Source organism: Canis lupus, chromosome 25 (genome assembly GCF_011100685.1).
Source record: "Canis lupus familiaris isolate Mischka breed German Shepherd chromosome 25, alternate assembly UU_Cfam_GSD_1.0, whole genome shotgun sequence".
In the NCBI taxonomy this organism is placed as follows: Eukaryota; Metazoa; Chordata; class Mammalia; order Carnivora; family Canidae; genus Canis; species Canis lupus.
Genome location: NC_049246.1, coordinates 23,167,839 through 23,191,782, shown reverse-complemented (window position 1 = coordinate 23,191,782; position 23,944 = coordinate 23,167,839). Strand labels below are relative to the sequence as shown.

Genomic DNA, 23,944 nt, shown 5'->3' with positions numbered 1-23,944 from the left:
CTTCCTTCCTTCCTTCCTTCCTTCCTTTCTTCTTCTTCTTTTCTTTCTTTCTTTCTTTCTTTCTTTCTTTCTTTCTTTCTTTCTTTCTTTCTTTCTCTTTTTCTTTCTTTTGTCATTGTTAGACATACCTTAGTCTGGAACCACATTTGATTCAAATGATACATTTCCCATCTCTCTCTGTGAAGTATTCATACCTGATTGGAGTGGATGAATAGTCATTTTAGCTTAATTTATTTCAGATTCATTTGTAAATTTGTTGAAAGAAGACACTTCATCAACTTCACAAGAAAATCATAATAAAAACATGAAAGAATGCCAGTGCCTCCCACATTTTTATGTAACTTTTGACATTGAGAAATTTAAAAAATTATCCTTGAACACTTTTGGATGATTAAACTCAAACATTTCTGTGAATGAGTTCTAGTATTCAATGGACAAGAGTCAAAACAGATAAATAACACTTTTCTATTTCATATAAAATTATTCTAAGCATATTCACTAAATCAAAGCTTAAAAATTAGACAGTATAATTATTTTCCTCAAACTTAGAATTGACTCATAAAATTTAATTGTTTTTACAATTTAAATTTTAGAATTACAGTTCATTTGATCTCCATATATTTTTTATCTTCATGATATAACTGGTGAAGAAGGAAGTTAAGCAGAAGGATTATCATCAGAAAGAAAAGAAATAACTGAATATATCATGCTGCAACTGATTTGGTAAACCTGGTCTTAATTTTAATAATCTTAATACATGGTGAGATACATAAAGAAAGTGAGCATCCTCACTTGGTGAAGTGGGTAAATAGAAATTAAAAATGACAAATGAATTGTTCAGCACCACAGTGCAAATCATGGAAGTAAAGTTTTTTAGAATTATTATTCAAAATGATTTCCAGAAGGCAGGAATGCTTAGTTTATAAGGCACTGAAAAATAAAAAATTCACTCAAAAGTTGTTTATGTTGAGAAATTGTGTTTTCTCACATATACTAAGTAGATTTTATGCACTATTCATCTAGGGAGGAGACTCCTTCCTCTCGATAGATGTTCACATGTAGAGGGATAGCCATTAGATTAATATTCCTCGTCTCTCTATCTTCTCATACACTCTAGGAGAATGGAAGACACACAACAGATGAATTTGTGTTAGTGAGCTTATCAGGCTTGGCTCAGCCCCTCCTTCATCCTTCTGCTTTGGAATCTGTTTGCCTGCAGAGGTCAGACAGCTAACTCTGTCCTTTATGCCTTATGTTATACAACTGTCCTTGCATGTTCAACAATATCTATGACTGGAAGGCTGAATCTGCCTCATTCTGGAATTCACACTTAGTCCACATCTAAATCATGCTGACCAAGAGAATCCTATCAATAATAAAAATAACATTTTAATTTCCAACCATTTCTAGGACAATCTCTCATTTGGTTCTGAAATTGTACAGGGGGTTATACAACTGTAACACTACTGAAAGCACTCATATAATCAAGGGATTGTAAAACTTCTTGTATATTTTCCCAAGAGTTGAGATATCACAGAAGTTTTTCTCAATATTCAGTATCTTATTTATTGTCAAAGTCATGAAGCTATCTCAAGAATATAAATAAAATGTAAAGGAAAAGTTAAATGAAAAGGAAAAGCCACAATTCAGAGTAGAATTGTTTTAGTACAAAAATATCCAGCTACACAGCCACCTTATAAATGAATTTTAATTAGTGTTTATGTACATGACTGCGTATCCATATAAACATGCATTCTTTTATAACGGCAAAAAATGAATTTCATTTCATGATGCATTTACTGAATCCTCTGTAAAGCCTACCTCAATGCTCCTATTATACATGATTCTTATGTAGCCTAATCTCATGCATTTCTTCTCTTCATAGGTGTAATTTCATCTTGCACATATTAATTATATCACATTTGGGAGAGTATTTGTGGTAACTATTTATAACTTTATGTCTAGGGAGTAATACTCATTCAAATATTCTTCAATCTTATCTTGCTAACAATACATTCATACGTAAGTGTATGAGTTTCTTTTCTGTGCAAGCCACCCATCCTTCTATGGTTTTCTACTTCCCTATTTTATATGTATTTTTATTCTAAATATATGCTCATATTTCTTATCTTGAACTGGAAGTCAAAATGAAATGTTCTACAGTACACAGAGATGTGGCATCCTAGAGGAGGGACTGAATACAAAGAAAATGCACAATCAATATACCGGTGAAAGAAATTGAATTGTAGTAAAATGAAGCCAGGCCAACAAGATACCCACTGACTGATAATTTGTCATGCAGAAACTCTCATAGCAAAGTTCTTATCATCATTGCATTAAATAAAATACAAAAATAATACGTTTTAAGGACAGATCTCAGGTTGAGCCAAAGTACTATGAAAGTAGACATAATTAGGCAGCAACTGAAGAAGGAGTATTTAAAATGCACAAATGGGTCTTCGAAAAGTACAACAGTCAACCAAAAGGGTAAAGCTATGAATAGGGAAGAAGGGGTAAAATATTTGACAATACCAAAGTTTAGATGATAAACAAAATGAAACAAAAAAATTAAATTGTAATATACAAGATAGGGAGATGCTAAAAGTTTTGAAAAAATGTAAGATATTTAAAAACATAAATTAGACCCTTGAAATTTATTATTAGGATATGAGTAAGAATGATTGAAATATTGGACACATGCCAACTGATTTTCCTAAATCTATGGCTCCCCGTTTAATGAGAATATATTCCTGACTTAATGAAATAATATAGCCAAAGGAAAGCAGTTCATTTTATGTTAGCGGACAAGAAAGAAGCAGGACAGCTAAAAGAAGAATGTGTTCTGGATTGAGATTTCTGAAATAACTCATGTTCTAAAAATTGAAAATTCTTTACAGTGATCGAGAATATACACTAAGCATGTCAAACAGCTAGAACCATGATTTTTTTTTTTAAACTTAATGTAAGAGTATGAATGAGAGAGCACTTGTATATACAGAGAGAGTGATCCATAGGGTAGAACAGTGGAGTTAGAACTACAATTCTGTGTTTGGGAATAAAGACCCCTCAGCAAGACTGCAAGATATAATTCCCCCATATTTTCCATGACACAATCCCAGAGCAAAGAAAATAAATTTTTCTCTTCTGGCACTTTGAGCCTATAATTTAAATTGGCTAATGGAGAACTGTTATGTTTTATTATAAAAGTCACACAAATTTTGCATTCTCTTCCACAGATTCTGCCAATATAAACAAGCTGTGGTCAATTACCTGCAGCCTAGTTAACTGGTAATGCTGGATGCAGTATGTGTCAGTTTGCTTTCATAATTTCAAGAACCACTCACACAGAGCTGCATGCTTTTGTGGTTATCTGTGCATACATTTTGAGAAGCATATGTAAGGTCAAAAGCACACGACTTTCAACATTGGGATCCCCGTAAGATTTTTTTGTTTTAGGCTCTCAATTTTCTACATGGAGGACCTTGACCAAATGAGGTTGCATTGGATCTGTTTTCCTGCATCTGAAAGTTAGATACTAGACTAACTGGGGTAAACTATCACTCTTAGTCGTCCTGCACTTAAGCCTTTGATGTCATCCATCTTTAACCCTCTAATAAAGTTTTTTTCTAAGGGTGCCTAGGTGGCTTGGTAGATTGGGCATCTGCTTCGGCTCAGGCCATGATTCCAGGATCCTGGGATCCAGCCCCACGTAGGCTCCCTGGTCAGTGAGGAGTCTGCTTCTCCCTCTCTGTCTGCTACTCCCCCTGCTCATGCTTTTTCTCAAATAAATAAAATCTTTAAAAAAAGGTTTCTTTCCTATTTTAGTGTCATTTCAGTAGAGGACTATCCCATTAGATATCTAGCCTCAGTAATTAAGTATGGTCTGTGCCCGTATTCTAGCCACATTTGTCTCCCCTAACATTTAGAATAATGCCCTCCGATACCATAACTCAATAACTCTAATAAAAATTTCAAAATATTTTTCTTTCCATTTTTCCGTTTTCTTTTTCTTTATTGCCTAAGAATATCTTTTCTCAAAACGTGGAGTTATGCTAAAAATACACTCTCTGAGAAGAATGGGAATATCAGCCTTCTTTTGACTTCAGTGATTTTCTGCACTGTTTCCATCTGCAATTCTTTCCACTTGAATACACATTAAAAGATTGGAAGTGTGGGGGTGGGGGAGGAGGTGGATGGAAATTATTCTCTGAGCACATTTATTATGCCAACAATGCAATTTAAAGCATCTTTGATGGTGTGCAATTAAGTATTAAAATTTCTCATAACTAGAAATGTTCTCGGTCAGTGGGAATTACTGTAGATAATTTCAGGTAACTTGGGAATAATTTGGCTAGCTAGAAGGCCTAAACCAATATACAAAGCATTCAGTTTAGGCAAAAATTGATTTGTTTTCACATTAATCCTCTGCTTAACTATATCAGGAAATTCAAATTCACATAAGACCTGAGAAGGAAACCAGTATTTCTTTAATATTTTAAAATAAATTTATAAATACACAACATGGCAACTAAAAACTGATCCACCAAACCTTAATTTACTGATTTTTTTTGAAAGGGTTAATTATTTTTGCACTAAATTAAGAGTTTTGTTGTACATTACTGGTTTGATTTAAGTTACCATCTCTATTTTCATTAGTAGCGCTTATTTTTTAAAGATTTACTTCTTTATTTATTTATTTAATTTGAGCGAGATAGAGTGCAGGGGAAGGAGCAAAGGAAGAGGGAGTGAGAGAATCTCAAGCAGACTCCCTGCCGAGCAGAGAGCCCAACATGGGGCTCTGGATCCCAGGACCTGAACCGAAATCAAGAGTCAGAACCTTAACCAGCTACAGCACCCAGGGGCCCTGCGTTATTTTTATTTTCTCGGAAATTCTTCCTTTCACACCAATGATTCCAAAGGGATATTGAGGTGCAGGTAAGGGTAAACATATTAGCACAATTGGATAGATTTATCCAATATGTATGGCAATTCTACAAACTCCAAATTCTAATCATATAGTATGTTTTTGGCTTACTTTTGGCATTGTATATGCTAACAGGAAAATCATAACAGGCTAAGAAAAAAGTACAGTAAGCAATGTTAAGAGTAGATCGGGGTGAGATTTTAAGAAACTATATATAATTCCATTCTTGCTTCCTTTTGCACATGTTTACGGTTCAGTAAAAACTGAACTCAGTGTTAATTGATAAGCCACAATTTGTAAAGTGATAGGAAACTGAGCAACCAATCATAGCCTTTGGATTATGGATGCATTTATTGTAGGCATTCTTTATGGAAGATGTAGCAATAATGGCACTGAATATGGTTGCGGTGAAAATGAAGTCATATTTATGTGGACAGGTCTGACAGTGCTAATCACCCAAAAAAATCTGCTTTAACATTTACATGATCAAAGGTAAAAATATGGGTAATATCTTAAAATACTTTATTTTAAATGTTGATAATACAGGCAATTCAATGAAAATGTGAATTCAGTTTTAGAAAGCTGGTACTTATTTCCTTTTAACTTTAAAAATTATTCCAAGTTATTTACTTATTTTTAAATTTTATTTATTTATTCATGAGAGACACAGAGAGAGAGAGACTTAGTCATAGGCAGAGGGAAAAGCAGGTTCACCAGAGGAGCCTGATAAAGGACTCAATCCCAGGTCCCCGGGATCACCACCTGAGCTGAAGGCAGTCAACTGCTGAGTGACCCAGGTGTCCCAAATTATTTCAATTTAAATGAAACAAATTTAAGATCATGAAATATAAATGCATTTTTTAAAAATTATTATGGCAAAATTTATAGTTACATATCTTGCTGTGATAAACATTGAATATAATTTTTTAAAAAAGACAAAGAAAACCACTCTGCATGTGGAGCTCACTTATACTCACTTAGCATGGCGAATATCTGGCAGGGACCGCTCCAGAGCAATACTGTTGCTGACAAAAATATTGAAACCATTTTCCCTGTAAGCTGAGTCATCACGGTCCTCTTCAGTGAGGGGGTAAGGTTTCCCATGCTCACCTTTCCCTAGCAGAAGAAAACAAAATGCGATTATCATCTCTACAAAAAACATTTAATTTTCCAGAATAGATAGGAGAGTTAAATCACTTCTGTAGTCACCTGTTACGATGCTCCACAGAAGCTTATAAGAACATATTGATTGATTTTACGATTCTTTTTTTTTTTTTTAAGATTTTATTAATTTGTTCCTGAGAGACAGAGAGAGAGGCAGAGACAGAGGCAAAGGGAGAAGCAGGCTCTCTGTGGGGATCCCAGTGTGGGATTCAATCCCAGGATCCCAGGATCACGACCTGAGCCAAAGGTAGATGCTCAACCACTGAGTCACCCAAGTATCCCAACATAGCAAACAACATCAAAGTAGAAAGTAGAATCATCTTCCAGAGAGAGCCACTGTGAAGATTTTAAGTGTATGTTTTGTAACATCTGTGTGCAGCTTGTAATAAACACATTGTCTTATAACTTGATTTTATCCAACTTAATTGTACAAAAAGCCATATTTTCATTTACTTCCAATGGTTGATTTTATTTCATTATATCCCAATTTGCACATTCCATGCTATTTCTAATTCTCCCTATTAAAACAATGTTGAAACAAACATCTTTGTTTATATATTCCTAGTTATGTATTTTTGGAAGAGGAAGGGTAATTCCTACAAATAGAATTTTGAATTTCTGTAGGGTAACTTCTGATAATTTTCACACATCTTCAGAAGCATTGGATAATATTTTGACATTTACTGGTGAAATATATATTATTCATACTTTAGTTTACTTTCTCTTGATTACTTATAAAATTAATAATTTCGGGATCCCTGGGTGGCTCAGTGGTTTAGCACCTGCCTTTGGCTCAGGGCACAATCCTGGAGTCCCGGGATCAAGTCCCACATTGGGCTCCCTGCATGGAGCTTGCTTCTCCCTCTCCTGTGTGTCTGCCTCTCTCTCTGTTCTCTATGTCTGTCATGAATGAATAAAATCTTAAAAAAATTAATAATTTCTTATGCATTTATCATTTTTATGTTTTACATTGTAAAATGTTCAGAGTTTACAAACAATTTTTTGTTTTTAAAACAAATTTTATATTATCTTTATTAAAGTTATTTTTTGGTTTTCAGAATAATTTTTATATTGTGTTTATTAAAGCTTTATTAATTATATATATTCTAAATATTTTCTAAGTTTACATTTAAATAGTTTTATTTAAATCTAATTTAAGACTTCTGGTTTCCAATTCTGCATGCAAGAAGCTTGGAAGTTACTACTCCATCCTAACAACAAGTACAAAGCTGAACAGACTAAAAAAATCAACAACTCTTCTTGGCCCATAAGAGACGAAAGGATATAGGGCAAACAGCTGCCCCCAAAGTATAGGGATTTGAGGCTTCACAGGGCAGGGACTCAGAAGTATAAGCCACTTGGGAACCAGTACCTGGGTAGGAAAATCTAACAGCAATTGACAAATTGCTGGAGGTTCAGTTAAGTCTGAGTGTTAAAAAGTGCAGAGCTGGGGTGTTACCAGAGCCTAACTAATCTGGGGGAAGAGAAATACCCAACTCTAACCCACTCTAACCATCCTGTCCAACCAAAAAAGGAGAGAAGAATCCTGAGAAAATATGACATTCACAGTCCAGAGGCATAGGCTCACTACAAGACTGAGACCTAAACATAAGACTGTTGAACACATCCTTTCCCTCAATGCCTCAAAATCACATTATAAAAGATCTATTTATAGTAATTCCTTTACCCAGTATATTATGTTTAGTGATCTGAAAAAAATATATAAGGCATACCAAAAGGCAAAAAACACAGTTTGAGGAGAGAGAACAAACATCAGAACCAGCCATAGCTGAGATGTTGGATTTATCAGAAAGAGAATTCATTAAAAAAAAAATTTTTTTTAAGATTTTATTGATTTATTTGAGAGAAAGAAAGAGAGAGAGAGAGAGAGAAAGAGAGAATGAGTGATAGAGAGGGGCAGAAGGAGAGAGAGAGAAGCACACTCCCCACTGAGCAGGAAGCCCAATGTGGAGCTCAATTCTAGGACCCTGAGCTCATGACCTGAGCTGAAGGCAGATGCTTAACCACCTGAGCCAACCAGACACCTCCAGACAGGGAATTTAAAGCAACTATAATTAATATGTTAATGAATCTAATGGGTGAAATAAATAGTGAGCAACAACAGATGGACAAGATAAACAGAGAGATGGAAATTCCACAATGGAACAAAAAAGAAATGTTAGTGATTAAAACAACAACAACAACATTATAACAGAAATGAAGAATGCCTCTGATGGGCTTATTAGTACACTACTCACACTTGAGGAAACAATTTCTGACTTTGAGGATACATTAATAGCCTCCAAAACAAAAAGGCAAACAGGCTGAAACAAAAGAAGAACAGGATATCTAAGGATTGTAGAACAACTATAAGAGGTGTAACATACAGATAATGGGAATAACAGAAGGGGAAGAAAAAGAGAAAGGAAAGAAGAAATATTTGAAATAACAATGACTGAGAATTTCCCCCAAATTAATGTCAGATAGCAAACCACAGATCCAAGAAGCTTAGAGAACACCAGGACAGGACAAATATCAAATAAAACAAAACAAAATTACAAACTACATCTAGGTATATCATTTCCAAATTACATAAAATCAAAGCTAAAGACAAAATCTTGGGCTATCTATACACCCTATCTATACAGGAACAAAAATAATAATTATATCTACTTTCTCTTCAGAAACCATGCAAGAAGAGAGTGAAATGAAATATTTAGAGTTGAGAGGAAAAACAAACAAACACCAATCTAGAATTCTGTATGCTGTGGGATTGTCCTTCAAAGGTAAAGGAGAAATAGACTTTCTCAGACAAACGAAACTGAAGAATTTGTTGCCAGTAGAATTATATTGTAAGAAATTGTTTTAAAAAGTTCTATAGAGAGGAAGAACTTCCAATGTGCACATCAAACCACAGTCGATCATGATAAAAGGCTGGAATGCAACAATCCTCCAGGGCATTTGGGAGAACCTGGCCAGTTATGCAGGCTGGCACAGGAACTCCCTTTACCCTAGATCCTGGCAATGGACCGAGGTGGCTGTCCTCTGTTCCCTTCGGGAGAGATGGACTCTGAGGGCACAGGACAGTGGGTACTCTCCTGCTGCTGGGTGTCTTGCAATTTGTGCAAATCAGTGCCCTCACACCTGCCTCCAGGAGCATCTAGGGTAGTGTAGATTAGGAGACTGTGGTTCAGTACTCCTGGGGAGCTCTTGGGTCTGGAGCTGGAGATCTGGTTGCTTCCATCTTTTATTTTCTTGCTCCACTCCTTGCACCTGGGAGAAGTGGGGCCACTGGAAACAAAGGCCTCACTGGATAAACACCTCATACTGAGCCCAGCACTGGCAAGGGGCAGGGTATCTCCACCCAAGCAGACACTTGAGAATCAATGTGGTAGACCTTCCCCCAAAAGAACTGCTGGAAGAACAAGGGAAGAGCAAGTTTACTGAACAAGCAGCCCTGGAAAGCTCCAGGACTGAGGGAAAATAGTATATAGAACAAGAGATTTTTTTCATTACAATTAATTTATATTTGGATTTAAAATTTTCCAATATTTTTTCACTCTTCCTACTTTAACCACAATATTTTACCAACTCGACATTTTAAGCTTTCTCCTTTTTGACTTTCATATTTCTGTAAATATATGTCATATATATTCTTCATTATTGGATTCCCTTCAACATGTTTAATTTAATTTTGGTAGATATATGACTTATGGATTTTTGTTTTTTCCTCTCTTATTTTGTTTTATAATGGTGGAAATTAGTACCCTCTAACACATGGACTGAAATACACCCAGAACCAAGTGGAACACTGAGTTGGTTCATTCTGTGAGACTATGTTCTCTCTTCCTTCCAATTCTGCCCTCCTCTTTTATCTTGTTTCTGTTTTTGTGGTCCATGTTGAGTCTCTATACAAGTTTTGCTGGTTTACATAAATTTAGAATTGAGCATCTTCTAACATACAGAACAAAATACAATCAGAACCTAGAGGATCACCCTCAAGATCCCCTCAGGGAGATTATATCCTCTTTCCACCACCACTTCCTCACCATCAACCCATTTTATTCCCTTGTTTTCTTTGTTTTTTTCCTTATTCTTACTATTTTGTTTTAAAATTTGTTTTTCACTTTAGTGTCCTTTTGTTTTATTTTGTTCTGTTCTTATTTTTCTTTTATTTTCTGGTTTCTGACCTCTTTGGAATCATCTAGGGGGTATTTTACTTAGGTCGTGGTTGATATTTTTAACTCTGCTCACTCATACCCTGCACTGGACAAAATGGACTAGAAGGAAGAGTTTACCACAAAAGAGAGAATCAGAAGTAATAATCTCTGCCACAGAATTTCTGGATGAGGATTTAAATATAATGTCAGAAATACAATTCAGAAGTGCAATTATAAAATTACTCATGGCTCTGGGGAAAAAAAGCATAAAGGACTTGAGAGATTCTCTTACTGCAGAATTGAGATCTAATCAGGCAGAAATTAAAAATACTTTAAATGAGTATTTAAACTGGATGCTATAACTTGTAGGATAAATGAAGTGGAAGAGAGAGTGAGTGAACCATTTACCATTCAAATGGTCCTCAAAGGAAAGCTGGGGTAGCAATCCTCATATCAGATAAATCAAAGTTTATCCCAAAGACTGTAGTAAGAGATGAAGAGGGACACTCTGTCATACTTAAAGTGTCTATACAACAAAAAGACCTAAGAATTATGAATATTTATGCCCCTAATGTGGGAGCTGCCAAGTTTATCAATCAATTAATAACCAAAATTAAGACATACTTAGGTAATAATACACTTATACTGGGAGACTTTAACACAGCACTTTGTGCAAATGATAGATATTGTGAGCACAGCATCACCAAAGAATCAAGGGCCTTAAATGATACCCTGCACTGGATGGATTACACAGATATATACAGAACTTTGCATCCGAACTCAACTGGATACACATTCTTCTCAAATGCATGTGGAACTTTCTCCAGAATAGACCATATCCTGGGTCACAAATCAGGTCTCAACTGATGCCAAAAGATTGCAGTTGTCCCCTGCCTATTTTCAGACCACAATGCTTTGAAACTATAACTCAATCACAAGAAGAAATTTGGAAGAAACTCAAACACATGGAGGTTAAAGAGCATCCTGCTAAAAGATGAATGGGTCAACCAGGAAATTTTTTTTTTAATTTATTTTATTTTATTTATTTATGATAGGCACACAGTGAGAGAGAGAGAGAGAGAGAGGCAGAGACACAGGCAGAGGGAGAAGCAGGCTCCATGCACCGGGAGCCCGACGTGGGATTCGATCCCGGGTCTCCAGGATCGCGCCATGGGCCAAAGGCAGGCGCTAAACCGCTGCGCCACCCAGGGATCCCGGGTCAACCAGGAAATTAGAGAAGAATTAAAAAGATTCATAGAAACTAATGAAAGTGAAGATACAACTGTTCAAGTCTTTGGGAGACAGCAAAAGCAGTCCTAACAGGGAAATACATCGCAATACATGCATCCCTCAAAAAATTGAAAAAAAAAAAAAAAAAAAAAACAACTCAAAAACACAAGCTAACCTTGCACCTAAAGGAACTGGATGGAGAAAGAACAGAAAATAAAGCCTAAACCAAGCAGAAGAGAGACAATAAATATTAGAGCAAAACTGAATGGAATAGAGGCCTGAAGAACTGTAGGACAGATCAACAAAACCAGGAGCTAGTTGTTTGAAAGAATTAATAAGGTAGACAAACCCCTAGCCAGCCTTATTAAAAAGAAAAGAGAGCAGACTCAAATTAATAAAATCATGAATGAAAGGACCAATACCAAGGAAATACAAACGTTTTTAAAAACATATTATGAGCAACTATATGCCAACAAATTAGGCAATCTGGAAGAAATGGATGCGTTTTTGGAAAACCACAAATTACCAAAACTGGAACAGAAAGAAATAGAAAACTTGAACAGGCCAATAACCATCAAGGAAATTGAAGCAGTCATCAAAAACTTCCCAAGACACAAAAGTTCAGGGCCAGAGGGCTTCCCAGGGGAATTCTACCAAACATTCAAAGAAGAAATAATACCTATTCTACTAAAGTTGCTTCAAAGGATAGGAATGGAGGGAATACTTCCAAACTCATTCTATGAGGCCAGCATTACCTTGATCCCAAAAGCAGACAAAGACTCCACCAAAAAGAAGAATTGTAAATCAATATCCTTGATGGAAATGGAGGTAAAAATTCTCACCAAGATACTAGTCAGTAGGATCCAACAGTACATTAAGAGGATTATTCATCACAACCAAGTGGGAGTTTTCCCTGGGATGCAAGGCTGGTCAACACTCGTAAAACATTTAACATGACAGATCACATCAATAAGAGAAAAAACAAGAACCATATGATCTTCTCGCTAGATGCAGAGAAAGCATTTGATAAAATACAGCCTCCATTCCTTTTTTTTTAAAAAAAAAGATTTTATTTATTTATTCATGAAAGACACACACACAGAGAGAGAGAGAGAGGTAGAGACACAGGCAGAGGGAGAAGCAGGCTCCAAGCAGGGAGCCTGACGTGGGACTCGATCCCAGGTCTCCAGGATCATGGCCTGGGCTGAAGGTGGTGCTAAACTGCTGAGCCACCTGGGCTGCCCTACAGCCTCCATTCTAATTGAAACTCTTCAAAGTGTAGGGATAGAGGGAACATTCCTCAATATCATAAAAGCCATTTATGAAAGGCCCACAATGAATATCATTCTCAATATGGAAAAATAGAGCTTTTCCCCTAAGATAAGTAATATGACATGAATGTCCACTCTCACCACTGTTATTCAACATAGTACTATAAGTCCTAGCCTCAGCAATCAGACAACAAAAAGAAATAAAAGGCATTCAAATTGGCAAAAAAGAAGTCAAACTCTCCCTCTTCGCAGATGACATGAAATTGTATATAGAAAACCCAAAGACTCCACCCCAAGATTGCTAGAACTCATACAACAATTCAGAAATATGGCAAGATACAAAATCAATGCACAGAAATCAGTGGCATTTCTATACACTAACAAGGAGACTGAAGAGAGAGAGATTAGGAATCAATCCCATTTACAATTGCACCCAAAACCATACCTAGGAATAAACCTAACCAAAGAGGTGAAGGATCTATACTATAAAAACTACAGAACACTTCTGACAGAAATTGAGTAAGACATAAAGAGATGGAAAAACATTCCAAGCTCATGGATTGGAAGAATAAATATTGTGAAAATGCCTATGCTACCCAAGGGAATTTACATGTGCAACGCAATCCTATCAAAATACCACAGACTTTGTTCAAAGAGTTGGAACAAATAACCTTAAGATTTGTATGGAATCAAAAATCAGCCATTTGTATGGCTATCCTGAATAGCCAGAGGAATATCGAAAAAGAAAACCAATGCTGAGAAAATCACAATGCCTGATTTCAAGCTATATTACAAAGCTGTGATCATCAAGACAGTGTGGTACTGGCACAAAAAAAGACACAGAGGGCAGCTCTGGTGGCTCAGCAGTTTAGCACTGCCGTCAGCTTGGGGCCTGATCCTGGAGACTCAGGATTGAGTCCCACATCGGGCTCCCTGCATGAAGCCTACTTCTCCCTCTGCCTGTGTCTCTGCCTCTCTCTCCCTTTTTGTCTCTCATGAATAAATAAATAAAATCTAAAAAAAAAAAAAAAAAGAAAAAGACACAGAGATCAATGGAGCAGAACAGAGAACCCAGAAATGGGCACTCAACTCTATGGTCAACTAATATTCAACAAAGCAGGAAAGAATATCCACTGGACAAAGGACAGTCTCTTCAATAAATGGTGTTGGAGAAATTGGACAGCCACATGCAGAAGAATGAAACTGGACCATTCCTTTACACCATATACAAAGGTAAACTCAAAATGGTTGAAAGATCTAAATGTGAGTCAAGAATGCCTCAAAATACCAGAGAACACAGGCAACAAACTTTTGAACTTGGCCAGAGCAACTTCTTGCAAAATGCATCTATGAAGGCAAGGAAAACAAAAGCAAAAATGAACTCTTGGGACTTCATCAAGATAAAAAGTTTCTGCACTACAAAGGAAACAGCAAAACTAAAAGACAACCTACAGAATGGGAGATATTTGCAAATGACATATCAGATAAAGGGCTAGTATCCAAGATCTATAAGAACTTATCAAACTCAATTCCCAAGAAACAAACAAACAATCCAGTCATGAAATGGACAGAAGAGATGAAGAGAAATTTCTCCAAAGAAGACCTACACATGGCCAAAAAGTACATGAAAAAATGCTCCACATTACTTGCCATCAGGGAAATACAAATCAAAGCCACAATGAGATACCACCACACAGCAGTGAGAATGATGAAGATTAACAAAACAGGAAACAACAAATGTTGGAGAGGATGTGGAAAAGGGTGAACCCTCTTGCACCATTGGTGGGAATGCAAACTGGTACAGCCACTCTGGAAAACAATGTGGAGGTCTCTCAAGAAGTTAAAAATACAGCTATCTTATAACTCAGCAATTGCACGACTGGATATTTACCCCAAAGATACTGATGTAGTGAAATGTCAGGTGACCCGCACCCCAATGTTCATAGCAGCAGTGTCCACAATAGCCAAGCTGTGGAAGGAGCCTTGGTGACTTTCAACAGATGAATGGATAAAGAAGATGTGGTCTATGTGTATAATGAAGTATTACTCAGCCATCAGAAAGGATGAATACTCACCATTTGCTTCCATATGGATGGAACTAGAGGGTGTTATGCTGAGTGAAATAATTTAATCAGAGAAAGACATCATATGGTTTCACTCATACGTGGAATATAAGAAATAATTAAATGGATTATAAAGAAAAGGAGGGGAACTGATTGGGGAAAAATTAGAGTGGGAGACAAACCATGAGAGACCCCTAACTCTGGGAAACAAACAAAGGAGTACAGAGGGGAGGTAGGTGGGGTATGGGATAACTAGGTGATGGGCACTGAGGAGGGCATTTGATGGGATGAGTGCTGGGTGTCATATGATATGTTGGTAAATTGAATTTAAATTCGAAAAAAAAATAAATGTTCTATAGAGAGAAGGAAAAATGATACAGATGAGAAATTTGTAATTTATATCTACATAAAGAAAGGGAAAATATCATGGAGGAATAAAGGAAGATAAAAATAAAACCTTTTTACTTTTCTTAATTGATATAGAAGTTTGTTCAAAATATAGTACCAACATTAGATTACATTATGTATGCATATGCATATATATAGATATGTAAGTGTATGCATATATTGTATCGTATCATATATGCACACACTTTTAAATGTTTATATAAAAACAATATGAATGGCAACAATGACACAATGGATGGGAGGAAGGTATTAGGATTATTACTATTTTTTTTTATTATGAGGTATACATACTACCCGGGAAGTAGTATAGTGTTACTTGAAAGTGGACTCAGATTATCTGTAAATATATAATGCAAACACTTAAAAAGTAAGAAAAAAAGTAGAACTGACAAGCTAAGAAAAGAGAAAAATGGAATCCTGTAAAATACTCAGTTGAAAACCACAAAAGACAGGGAAAAAAGTGGAAGACAACAATGGAACAATGAACAAGAATAGCAAATAGAAAAGTAATGAATATGATAGATAGTAAACAAACCATATTAAAAAATCACTTTAGGATCTCTGGGTGGCGCAGAGGTTTAGCGCCTGCCTTTGGCCCAGGGCGTGATCCTGGAGTCCCCTGATTGAGTCCCACATGGGGCTCCCTACATGGAACCTGCTTCTCCCTCTGCCTGTGTCTCTGATTCTCTCTCTCTCTCTGTGTCTCTCATAAATAAATAAATAAATAAAATCTTGAAAAAAAACACTTTAAATGTCAGTGGTCTAAATGTACACCAATTAAAAGAAAAATTGTCAGAATGGATAAAAAGAAATCTAGCTTAAGATTTTTTCCAACTAGGTGATACTTCTTCTTTCATAGTTTATTTACATAGCATATTTATAAATAAGTCCTTTCTTTTCCCAATATTATTTTTTAAATTCATTCATGAATTCAGAGTTTTATTAACATTTTGTTTTTGTTTTGTCCATCAAAATTTTGAACCATCTGGAACTTGTGAGAAATGAAGAAAGTATCACATATAATTTTTCACAAATGGTTAGGATGGTAGAGGAACTAATTTTTTATTAAACAACTTGTCTTTTCCTTTTTTGCTTTAAAATGCCACTTGTAAAATTTCACACATTTTGTTGGCATATTTAGGGACTTCCACAATGTTCCTCTTTTTTGTCGATTCTTACAATGGAACATTGGTGGCAACACATTTTAATATTTGGCAGAGCCATTTCTCACTGATCATCTTCTTTTTCAGAAGAATGCCGCATGTTTATTTTTCTTTGTGAACTATACACTCATTTTACTATTTAATAAAATGGTCATTTTGGAGTTTGTTTTGAGATTAGACTGAATTTATTAGTCCATCCTTGGAGAAGCAATATTTTTGTATATCTTAACAGTTTTTCATAACTTTTGCCCTTGGATCTCAGTGGCATTTCACACAATTTTTTTAGTCCAAGCCTTTTTTCTTAAGTTTTTCTAGGTATTTTTCTTCATCCTACTATTAGCACATCCTTTCTCCTATTATATTTTCTAAACGGCATACACTAAAGCCAGTGCTTTTTATAATTATTTGTTAACCAGTCATCTTACTAAACTTTTTCTAAAAAAAGAAAAAAACTACACACACACACACATATTTATCTTGGGTGTTTTCAAGGTACACATAATTTTATTTCAGATAAAAATATTTTTCTTAAAGATTTATTTTTTTAGAGAGAGAGAGAGACTGACTGCATGAGCTGAGGGAGGGGCAGAGGAGAGAGAAACCTCAAACAGATCCTACTGAGCTCAGACCCTGTCGTGTAGCTCCATTCCAGGACACTGAGATCATGACCTGAGTAGAAATCAAGAGCTGATGTTTAACCGCCTGAGCTATCCAGGCGCCCCTCAAATAATGTTTATTCTCCCCTCTTCCTCCTTTCTTCATGTGTATCATTTTCATATTTCTTGTCTTATTCTATAGTTAACAATAAATAACATTGGTGTCAACATGTACTTACTCAGGTTATGATCTAATGTGATTGCTGCTAAACATTGCACATGAGTATGTGTGTGTGTGTGCATGAGAATATGTGGCTATAACTTCTCACGGTTTTTTTTTTTTTAAGATTTTATTTATTTATTCATGAGAGAAAGAGAGGCAGAGACACAGGCAGAGGGAGAAAGCAGGCTCCATGCAGGGAGCCTGATGTGGGACTTGATCTAGGGTCTCCAGGACCATGCCCTGGGCTGAATGTGGTGCTAAACCGCTGAGCCACTGGGGCTACCCCTATAACTTCTCATGTTAAGAAGGAATACTTCTAGTGCTTTTTCAATAAAGGTAGTGTTTCATTAATAGAATATGCAAGCTTACCAAATTATTTTTCAAAATTTTATGAGTTTTTTATGTTTTCACCACATTAACCTTTGTTTTTGCAATATTATTTGTTTTTAATCATTGAAATGTGTTGAGTTTTGTTGATATTGTTGTTAGGAAATTCAACTTCTGCGTCAGTAATCCCTCAAACAAAAGTGAAAGCTTTTAGCTTTTTTAATTAGCATCTAGCTTCTTCACTAATGACATTAACCTCAGCAGTTGTGACAGCCAATATCAAACAGCTGCAGATTGATAAGGAATTATATGCTCAAGAAGCAGACTGAAAATATCTCCAATTTTAAGACAGAGAAACACATATTTTTAAGTGTTTCACTTTGGGCATCAAAAAAGAATATACTGGATCTTGTCTTTTTTTCTGTTATCTCTTAGGATCAAATACCAGTTGCTTTTTTAACCTGAAAGGGAAGTAAATGAGTAAGTCAGTTAGAAATTTCATTTGCACAACACCTAATTATTGAGCATCCATTATGGACTAAGTACTGTGTTAAATCATTTTATGAACATTTTCTGATGCAACACTATGAAATAAACATGTTCTACCCATGTTACATGTAAGTAACCAAAAAGGAGACCACATTTTCAATAAGGATTTCCACAATCAGGAATTGGCTGGTTTTTTAAAGAGATCTAAACTTTTAAAATATCTAAATCTCTCTCAGTGGAGAGAGGCCAAATACTAGAGAAGGTCTTTTGACCTTATATATATTCTCTGGCATGAACTGGATTTATATGCATTCTATGAATCCTATTTAATAAGAACATCACATTGCCCAGTAGTCTTTATTTTCTTTAATAAATTTTTATTTTTTTTTAAATTTATATGTCCTAAGTGAAATGTATACATGCAGCCAAGGTTTCTTTTCAGTAATTTTTGTAGAGATTTTTTTAGTGCCCAGCTTTTAGATTTAGCCACTTTAAGACTACAAATATAAATTGTAAACCTACACATTCATTAAAACACCTGCCAATCAAAGGGAAATTCATTTTCTCTGTACAACAACATAGTCTTCAAATTGATAAATCTCCTGAGACAAGGCTTTTCAAATGAATAAGTGACACTCTAGAGTGATAAAACAAAACTTGTGAGTAACCAGTGATAGCATACTAGAAATTTCTTCATTGCAGTTGTGAGAATAGGTTTTAAAATTTTATGTTCTTATGCACAGAGCCTGCAGTTTTTACTGCAAATGCTACTAACTCATCTTAAGTTTTAATATAGAAAGCCTCAGGGACAGTCACATCTCATGTGGTTTAAGATTTCTTCTGTAAAACAACAAAACAAAACAGCAAAAAACTCCAAACAAATCAACAAAAAAAGATGTATGTCGAAAAATAATTTATTATTCAAAGGTATTTCAAGTGATTATTTGTCTACAGATTTACCTATTTAACGTTTTAAAAATTCTAATATACCATTTCGTTATCAATTGCAAATTCAAATTAGTCCTTTACTTGAAGTGTAAGAAATAGTGTACTGTCTACTACGTTTAAAATAGCATAAAAAGGGGCACCTGCATGACTCAGTTGGTTAAGTCCCACTCAGTTTGGGCTCGGTTATGATCTCCAGGGACCTATGTGACATGGGATCAAGCTCTGCATCCGGTTCTGTGCTCAGTGCAAACTCTGTCCTTTTCCTGTCCTCTTTGCCCCTCCCCCAACCCAAATAATACATAAATAAATAAATAAATAAATAAATAAATAAATAAATAATAATAAAATCTATGAAACAGTACGAAAGGTATAAGTGAAATATTTTAAAGACCCAGGTATAAAAAATTAATACATCTACATGTATAGCTAATAAGCAGAAAAATTTGATCTTACAAATATGTATCTGTGTATCTATACTATATTCAAGGCATATAGTAGAATTTATTATGGAAATTAGGTTAGTCTCATAGTGCACCTGGTGTTTATCCTCCAGATGAAATGATATTTCATTTAGTCGGGCATACATATAGATTGGTATCATTATTATTTTTATTAATGTTACTGGGTATCCACTACATGCATCACTGGATATGGAAAGAGAAAACGTGTGTAGACCCCTAGCCTGAAATAGCTAGAAATATACTCTGACTATTAAGATATGGTCTCCTATGAACTGAACGTTTGTGTATGTAAAATTCTTATGTTGGAATCCTTAACTCCAGATGTGAGGGCATTTAGAGATGAGGCCTTTTGGAGGTGATCAGCCTGTGAGATTAGGACATGAATGGCATTAGTGCCCTAATAAAAGAGACCCAGAGATCTCCCTTGCTCTCTCTCCAGACACAAAATTTACTGGTGCCTTAATTTTGAACTTCCCAGCCTCCAGAATTGTGAAAAATAAATTTCTGTTGTTTATAAACCATTGAGTCAATGGTATTTTGTTATAACAGCCCAAACAGACTAAGTCAGGGCAAAACTGTAAAACAACTGTTGTGAAAAGGAAGCATGGTATTTGTGGAAGTGAATGAATTGGACAATAAACCATATAAGGGTTTTGAAACTGTGGCAAACCGAGGAAATTTATATGTCTTGGAAACTCCAACTAAGAAGAGGGAATTTACAGCTCAAACTTGAAGGATTGAGGAAGATTTACATTATTTTAAGGGGTCTTGGGATGGGGAAAGTACATAAGAACTGAAGTAAATGAATTTGTACAGATGGAATTGTTGAAACATACTGTTTGGAAAATTATCAATAAACCTATCTAAATAGATTGAATTCTCATTATATAAAATACTGAAAAATAAAGTAGGTTTTTGTCAGAGGAAAAAAAATTCTAGTGATAGTTTAAGGTACTTAAACTTTTTCTTAGAAGTAATTAGAGTACAAGAATAACATAAGAAAAATGTTTTAACATTTTTCCTGAGGGGCTTAAGGATCAGCAGTTGGAACACTCAACAATATATAGAGTCAGGCCTTTGCAAATATAATTTCTTGGAAAGATTTTTCATAATCAACCCATCTTAAATCATCATACCAAGCACTTTTTTGCCCTATTTCCCAATTCTACCTTATTTTTACCATGCATTGCTTTTCTACCATACAGTTCTATCCTAACTTTATTAATTGACCATCCCCTCATGGGGGTGTAAGCTCCATGAAAGCAGGGATTATTTTTGCTGTTCTCTATAATGTCCCCAGAACCTAGTAGAGTGCCTGCTACACAGTTAATATTTAATAAATATTTTAAATGACTTATCAATACTAAAGTGATACGATTTGGGCTTATTACCCAATGGAAATAATTTTATTTATTTATTTATTTATTTATTTATTTATTTATTTATTTATTTATTCAAAACTGCATATTAAGCATCTATTCTGAGATGGGGCTAGGAATTTAACGATGAATATCACAGTTACTACCTTTAACATCATGGCTAAGAGAAGGAAGTAAAAACATCATTGTTATTGAAAATACAAATGTAGGGGTTCCTGGGTGGCTCATTCAGTTAAGTGTCTGCCTTCTGCTCTAGTCATGATCCGGGATCCCGAGATCAAGCCTGAATTGGGCTCTCTGTTCAGCAGGGAGCCTGCTTCTCCCTTTGTCCCTCCCCCAGCTCATGCTTGTGCACGTGCTCTCTCTCTTTCTCTCTGAAACAAACAAATACAATTAAAAATTTTAAATTAATAAATTAAATAAATACAAATGTAATAATCTATAAGATCATTGAGGGATAGGACTGTGTTTGGATATTTTTAGGTCAGGAAATATTAGCATAATACTTATCATATGATTTGTCCCCCAAAGTACCTGTGAAATGAATAAATGGAGAAATGAATTAACGCACTTCATATTATGAAAAGGATAGAGGATGTATCTCAGTGGGATCTTTCAGCAGACAGGGAAGGCAGCAGGGAAGAATGCAGAAAGAAGTGCCACAGAGAGATTGTGGTAATTAGAAATTCTAACTCTGGTTTGGTATGGTTGGAGTGTGGTTTTTATAAGATAGAGCAATAAAAGACATGGTTGGAAACTCCCCCAGTCCCTAGCAGAGGTTGAAAATCTCTGATTTTGCCTAATTCTGAAAGTGATAAAAGTCCTAATCAAAGTGAAGTATAGTAAATCAGTAATCCATACTGAAATCTCTAAGTAATGATAAAAAAATCATCCAGGAATGTATAACACAAAGTCTAACAGAATAAAAAATAATAAAACAAAAATAAAATAATAAGGAAAAATTAAAGTAAAAATACAGTCACAAAAAAGTAGAAAAGAATAAGTTAAAGATTATACAACAAATGAGACATATAGAAACCAAATAGCAAATGAAATAGATTAATTCTTTAAAAGAAACTTACCAACATTAACAAGAAGACATTTAGTATCAAAATAGTCCTGTATCTGTTTAAAATTTTTTTCTTTTCTTAAATTTACATTAAATATTTTCTGAACAAATAAAAGGCATATTTTATCTTTTTAAGTTTATTTCCCAAACATATTGAGATATAATTAACATATAGCTTGTGTAAGTTTAATGTATACAATATGTTGATTTTTTTATACTTATATAATGAGAAATTCTTATACCATCTCATTAGCTAAGACCTCTATCACCTTTTCTTTTTTGTAGTAAGAATGTTTAAGATCTACTCTTTCAAATATGTTTACAATATCATTAACTATAATCACTTGAGATCCCCAGAACCTATTAATCCTATAACTGGAAATTCATACCTTTTGATCAACATCTCCCCACTTCCCTAACTCCCCCAGTCCCTAGCAGTTACCATTCTACTCTATATTTCTATTAGTTTGGTGTTTTCAGATTCCATATGTAAGTGATACCATACTATATTTGTCCTTCTCTGTCTGACTCACTACACTTAGCATTTACAATGGGTTATTATTTAGCCAGAGAAAGGAGGAAATTTTTACAACAACATGGATTGACCTTGAGGGCATTATGCTTAAAAAATTTTGAAAACTCCAGGCCCCCATGGATTCACTGATGAACTTTTCTAAACATTAAAATGATAAATGGTATCATTTTTCTACACAAAAGTTTAGAAATTAGAGAAACTCTTCATATGAAACCGGTATGAACCTGATATCAAACCAGGCAAGGACATTATAAGAAATAAATATATTAGACCTATGTCTCTTGGGAGTATAAACAGAAAAATCCTTAATAAAGTAGTACAATGAATCTATCAGTATTTTAAAAGACATTATATCGTGACCAATTGGGATTTACTCTAGAAATACAATGTTTGTTTAATATTCAAAATCAATCAATATAACTCACAGTAACAGAATAAAAGAGATAAGCCATATTATTATCTCAGCACAGGCAAAAAAAAGCATTTGAGGGATCCCTGGGTGGCACAGTGGTTTGGCGCCTGCCTTTGGCCCAGGGCGCCATCCTGGAGACCCGGGATCGAATCCCACATCGGGCTCCCGGTGCATGGAGCCTGCTTCTCCCTCTGCCTATGTCTCTACCTCTCTCTCTCTCTCTCACTGTGTGCCTATCATGAATAAAAAAAAAAAAAAAAAAAAAAAAAAGCATTTGATAAAACTCAACAACACACTTATAATGGAAATTTTCAATAACCTAAAAATAGAAGGGAACTTTTTTTTAACATGACAAAGGATATTCACAATAAAGATTCAGCAAACATGTATCTTTGGTGAAATATGAGATTGGAAGCAAAACAATAATGTGAAGCATCACTACTTCTATCTATAGTATATTGACACTATCCATTGTGCCTATCAAATGAAATCAGTTATAAAGAAGAAAGAAAAGATAAAGACTGTAAAAGTGGAGTGAAAACTAATATTATGTTCAATAACATTATATGTGTACAGAAAACAAAATTTATAATCTGTAACAATTGATAAAATAATTTGTCAAGATTGTTACTGATAGAGGTCAATCTATAATCAACTCTATTTACTAACAATAAACTTGAAATAAAAATTTTAAGATAGGGATTCCTGTGTGGCTCAGTTGGGTAAGCATCCAACTGGCTCAGGTCACGTTCTCAGAGTCCTGAGACCAAGCACTGCATCAGTCTGCTCTCTGTGTGCAGTCTGCTCCAGATTCTCTTTCCCTCTCCTTCTCCAATCCCCTTTCCTACTCTCCCAACTTGTGACATGGTCTTTCTCTCCCTCTCTTTCTAAAATAAATAAGTCTTAAAAAAGTTAAGTAGGCTTTGAAATCACATGAAAGTATCAAATATTTAAGAATAAACTAATAAATATATGCCTAAGGCCACTCTCCGTACTAAAAGTATAAGGAACACTGCTGGGAGAAATTAATGAAGAAATAAATAATTGGAATGATTCATCATGATCTTGGGTTGGACAATGTCTTTTAAGATGTCATTTCCCCATGAATTGATAATTTACCTA

At 35.0% G+C, this 23,944-nt stretch overlaps 1 protein-coding gene across 1 annotated transcript in view; it reads right to left on the bottom strand.

The window, feature by feature from the left end:
* GALNTL6 (polypeptide N-acetylgalactosaminyltransferase like 6) overlaps positions 1–23,944 on the bottom strand; it is a 1,157,792-nt gene that overhangs the window by 653,629 nt on the left and 480,219 nt on the right. The window contains exon 4 of the mRNA XM_038573594.1: positions 5,902–6,040. Coding sequence (XP_038429522.1) covers positions 5,902–6,040 — 139 coding nt within the window. The remainder of the gene's footprint in view (positions 1–5,901; positions 6,041–23,944) is intronic.